Here is a 4,679-nt window from a genome sequence, read left to right on the forward strand (position 1 = left end):
TCAAGGACACAACCATCATGGGCACCTTCTGGTTTCCAAATTGTAAGTAACGCATTCTCATAGTTTCGTCTAGTTTACTCTACTTTAGCCTCAACATGGTCAAGATCAACAACTCATCTCTCAAGCACAATCTACTTTCCAACAATACGACAAGGATCACTCCAATTCCCTGAATAAGAAGGAATGGAAGAAAGCTGCTCAAGATATTGGTCTCGCCAAGGAAGAAATCAAGTAAGTACAGAAATAGTTTACTTTCGAATAATCAAAATTTCATTAGATTCTTATTTAAACTCGTTGATCATGCCAAGAGCAAGTCCATTTCCCTCTCCGACTTTATCAATGTCTATCTTTTCGTCACTGGAGGTGGCATGTCCTATCCAGGAACCAATTATTCTGGTCCACATGGATCCTACACTGTCCACTCAGCCAAACATCGTTCCCTATTGGCCAATCTCAGATCTTGCCATTCCAAATATTTCTGTATTGAACCAAGTGGTCAAGTTGTTGCCAATCGTGATGCCAGTGGAGCTTGGGAAGCAATGACTTTGATTCATATATCTGGAAATGATTATGCATTCAAATCAGCTCATGGAAAATTCATGTGTGCTGAACCAAGTGGTGAAATTATTGCCAATAGAGATGCTTTGGGTCCGTGGGAAACTTTCTCATTGGTTCAATCTGGAAATCAAGTGGCATTCAAATCAGCTCATGGTAAATTCTTGTGTGCTGAACCATCTGGATTAGTTATTGCTAATAGAGATGCTTTGGGACCTTGGGAACAGTTCCAATTTTCATTGGCTCCAAATCAGAGCATTTCATTGAGACATCATCATGGTAAATTGTTGTGTGCTGAATCAAATCATTCAATGGTTGCCAATCGTGATGCAGTTGGTCCTTGGGAACAATTCACTGTTGAACATCATGGAGCTGGAAAGAATGCATTCAGATCTGCTCATGGTAAATTGATGTGTGCTGAACCAAGTGGTTTGTTGGTTGCTAATCGTGATGCTGTTGGACCTTGGGAACAATTTAGTGTTGAATTGCATGGAAATGGAGCTATTGCATTGAAATCTGAACATAATACCTATGTTTGTGTGGAACCAAGTGGAGATATTGTTGTCAATAGAAGTGCTGTTGGTGAATGGGAAAGATTATCTTTCAATTTGTAAAATATTCGAAACTCATATATCCATAAAATATAGTTTTTCAAATCATCTTTTAATTTTTATTCAAGTAATGTCTAAATAAATAAAATATTTGTTTACAAAAAACCTAATTTTCCATTCTCGTACGTTTTGAATTTTCCAAACTGAAATCAGGACCAAAAAAGGATTTCTCGCTAAAATACTAACCAAAAAAAATGGCAGAAAATCAAAAGGCTGGCCTCGGAAAGAAGATTTCCTCCCAACGCTATCAAATCTCTCGTACTTTTACCTATGGGAGTGCGGAGAAGAATTTGATCGTGAGAGAATTTGGAGAGTTTGATCTCAAGGTTTGTAATTTTTTGATCGAATTGATGAATTGATGATGATGATGACGATTGAGAATCTTGTAAATAGGGTGCTGTATTAATTGAAGGCTTTCCGAGTGGGGCAACTACAATTTCGACTGCTGCTGGATATGTGGTTGAACAATTGGATCTTCCGTAGGTTTTTAATTGATGATGATTAATATATGGATGATGATTTGATGATTTTATGGAATGATAGATTGATTGGAGATGTGATCAGTGAGGTATTTCCACCTGTTTGTTTGATTAATAGTATGTAGTTTACAATTTGGATTAATGACAAATTGAATTGTTTAATATCATCATTAATTATTTGACAATGAATAGATTACACACCACAAAGTGGAGTCAGAATATATGGTAATAACAAGATTGTTGTATTCACAAGTGAATATGAATTGTAAGTATTTCTTGTAATGTGGAGAATAATTTTTGTAAATTATTATTAGAAAGGATCCATTCGTTTCTCATCAAATGGTGAATGCTTTGTTTGAATTTGGAAAGAGACATGGATGTAAATGTATTGTTAGTTTGGAAGCTATTCCAATGGATGAAAAGAAGAAGAGATTAATTGCAGGAGAAGATGTTGAAGGTATGGCAATTTAATTTCACACCAATTATTATTAACACACATGAAGATATTCAAACTCCAATTCATCCACCTTCTCGTGAGGAATTATTGAAATTGTTAACAGCTGCTAGTAATGAAGATACTAGTGACCAAAGTGATAGCATTTACTTTATTACAAATGATCAAGAAATGGCTGATACTTTGGTGAAATATGGCCATTTCCCAATTAAGGATAATATGGTGCTAAGTGGAATTAGTTCTGTTGTTTTAGGAAAGGCTCCATTCACTGATTTGGTGGTTGTTGGATTATTTGCACCAATTTCATTAACTCAAGAAATTTTGTCAACCAAACCAATCATTTCTATTGTTCATGCAATCGATAAATTGTTGGGAGAGGAATTATTTATCAAGACTGATAAACTTGAAAAGACCGGAGAAGCTATCAGAATTAAGCTTAATGAGGTTTTAGAAAAGCAAAAAGAAACCAAAGATGCCTATAACCCAATGTTCTTGTAAATGCAATCTAGTTATTAAATAATATGATAACTAGATATTTAATATTAGTTGGATGGAATTGAAAATTTCTATGTACATTTGTTTATTGAGTGATCATTGGCATCCACCAATTTTGAAATCGTTCAACTATCATTCGTGTGGAAAACTGTTTTCGAGGCCTCAATTACAGATTATCTTCTCCCTCCTTTATTTCTTCGTATTGAGATTTATCTTTCTTTTCGCTCTTTCTTTCTACGAAATAAAATCCCAACACTAATACCATTACCATAAAGAAACAGAATGCTAACACTGAAATCACGATGAAGTAAAATAGCACTTGTTGAGTAGTGCTGATTGTGGTAGTGTGGATTGGCTCATTGAAGGTAAATATTGTTTCTTCAGCATTCGAATAGCAAATGGTTGAATTGTTTGGTGTGAATTTCTTTAAATAATTGAAAGTGGTGATGGCATGAGTGTTACTGGGCATGATTTGCTGACATTGCTCAGAAATGAATGATGAATTGAACTGGTTTGGATTTGAAACAATTGTTGGACTCAATTTTGCATACGAAACTTTATATTCACAATATTCATAATTGGAATCATGTGAATTCATATAACAATAACTCGTGCCAACAGCAAAACAACAATTATGAACATATTGCACATCTATTTGCTCACTCAACCTCGTCGCTACCAAATACAACGATCCAACACCTAACAGAAAGCAAACTAAACACGAACTAATTACCACCAACAGTATGCCAATTTTCTTTGCCTTTAGTTTAACAATTTCCTTTCTATTTTCTCCATCTGTTTCATCAATTTCCCGCACAATAGTTGCCACTTCAGCACAGCATTGCACTGCTAATAACAAGGATTCCAAGCATTCAGCCATGGTGATTGTGTTTTTTTTTTCCTAATTTTTGAATTAAGGCGAATATATCTTCCAATTTGATTCAGAGTAGACTCCATAATGGAGAGTTGTTGGAAGGAAACATGTATTATTGGTCCATCATTCAGATTCGATTGCCTAAACAAAACGAAACCAACCTATTCTTGATTACAACCTTTCCTGCACGGTTAATTATTTTTTATTTGGTAATTTACATTTTTATATTTTGATAATTTACAATTGATTGATAATTTACAATTACAATTTAAATAAATTGTGTCTCGATTGGTTATGGTAAGCAGTTTGAAGAGCAAGCAGTGATCTGGCAGAATCTGGTTGATTATTATTCGATTGTTGTTGCACTTGCAAATTAGGAATTGTTGAAAATGCATGAGAAGGTAATCTATTCATGGAAGCCAACTCAAAAACTCGTTGTAAAGCACTGTTGATATTCCATTGATATTGTTGCAAGCAATCATAGGCAAATACATGAACCAAATTAGTTCTATTCATCAAATACAGGACTAATTCCATTCGTTGGTGACACAACGTCACATCAAATTGTGCTTCTTCTAAAATTCTTCTCGCAAGAAACAAATTAGACAATTTGGTTCTTTCACACAGCTCTTGGCTCAATAAAACGGTTGCCTTATATGCCAACTCAAAGTTCCAACCAAAAAAGATCAAATAACGAAGACATTTCTCCTCAGATTCACCTGTATAATTACCCAATGCATTGATCATGGCAATTTGTTCATTAGAAATTTGTGGCTGATTATTCGAAAGAGTCGATCCAGGAGCTAACTGAATGACTGGATTCGTTCGCGAATTCGAAGGAGTTGAAATTGTTATTATTGGATTTGCAAAACGAAGCATTTTCTAAATAGTATTCAATATTTCTTAAATGGTATGTTACAATATATTTAACGTTTGTATTATATTTGATAGGAATTATATGTGTCTATTTAGATCGAACAATAAATCCCAATATGCAAGTTAGTATATTAGAGTTTCAATAATATTTATAATAGTACAATATATAATCTTCTTTCCTAACCGAATAATATATTTTCTCAAATTCTTTATGAGAGCAAGTTAGGTTAATATTAAAATATATAGGTTGGTGGGTGGTTGTGGGTTGATCGAGTAATGGAGATAATTTTTTTGATTTTTTTATGAATTTGTCGGTTTGATCTCTTCGGAATCTT

General features: G+C 34.0%; 4 protein-coding genes across 4 annotated transcripts; 2 read left to right on the plus strand and 2 right to left on the minus strand.

The window, feature by feature from the left end:
- Positions 1–88: 88 nt before the first annotated feature.
- Positions 89–1,169, plus strand: NAEGRDRAFT_76335 (peroxidase PPOD1; the record flags this gene model as incomplete). Its single annotated transcript, XM_002668691.1, has 2 exons — positions 89–231; positions 278–1,169. Coding segments are annotated over 2 exons (1,035 nt in total), but the record flags the coding sequence as incomplete, so codon positions are not given.
- A 191-nt stretch (positions 1,170–1,360) lies between these two features.
- NAEGRDRAFT_82320 (3-isopropylmalate dehydratase) lies at positions 1,361–2,658 on the plus strand (the record flags this gene model as incomplete). Its single annotated transcript, XM_002668692.1, has 6 exons — positions 1,361–1,492; positions 1,560–1,645; positions 1,710–1,762; positions 1,838–1,910; positions 1,960–2,102; positions 2,149–2,658. 6 exons carry the CDS (start codon positions 1,361–1,363, stop codon positions 2,595–2,597), a joined length of 936 nt encoding a protein of 311 aa, XP_002668738.1. The 3' UTR covers positions 2,598–2,658.
- A 102-nt stretch (positions 2,659–2,760) lies between these two features.
- Positions 2,761–3,474, minus strand: NAEGRDRAFT_76337 (uncharacterized protein; the record flags this gene model as incomplete). The annotated part of the gene is made up of 1 exon (XM_002668697.1): positions 2,761–3,474. One exon carries the CDS (start codon positions 3,472–3,474, stop codon positions 2,761–2,763), a length of 714 nt encoding a protein of 237 aa, XP_002668743.1.
- Positions 3,475–3,653: 179 nt separating this feature from the next.
- On the minus strand, positions 3,654–4,583 carry NAEGRDRAFT_82321 (mRNA export factor mex67). Its single transcript, XM_002668698.1, has one exon. It carries the CDS (start codon positions 4,345–4,347, stop codon positions 3,730–3,732), a length of 618 nt encoding a protein of 205 aa, XP_002668744.1. The 5' UTR covers positions 4,348–4,583; the 3' UTR covers positions 3,654–3,729.
- Between the last annotated feature and the right edge of the window lie 96 nt (positions 4,584–4,679).

This window comes from Naegleria gruberi, assembly GCF_000004985.1.
Source record: "Naegleria gruberi genomic scaffold NAEGRscaffold_118, whole genome shotgun sequence".
NCBI lineage: Eukaryota > Heterolobosea > Eutetramitea > Acrasida > Naegleriidae > Naegleria > Naegleria gruberi.

What these genes read in the sequence shown, in the direction of transcription:
- NAEGRDRAFT_82321 (XM_002668698.1), bottom strand. Translation starts at nt 4,347, where the DNA reads ATGCTTCGTTTTGCAAATCCAATAATAACAATTTCAACTCCTTCGAAT.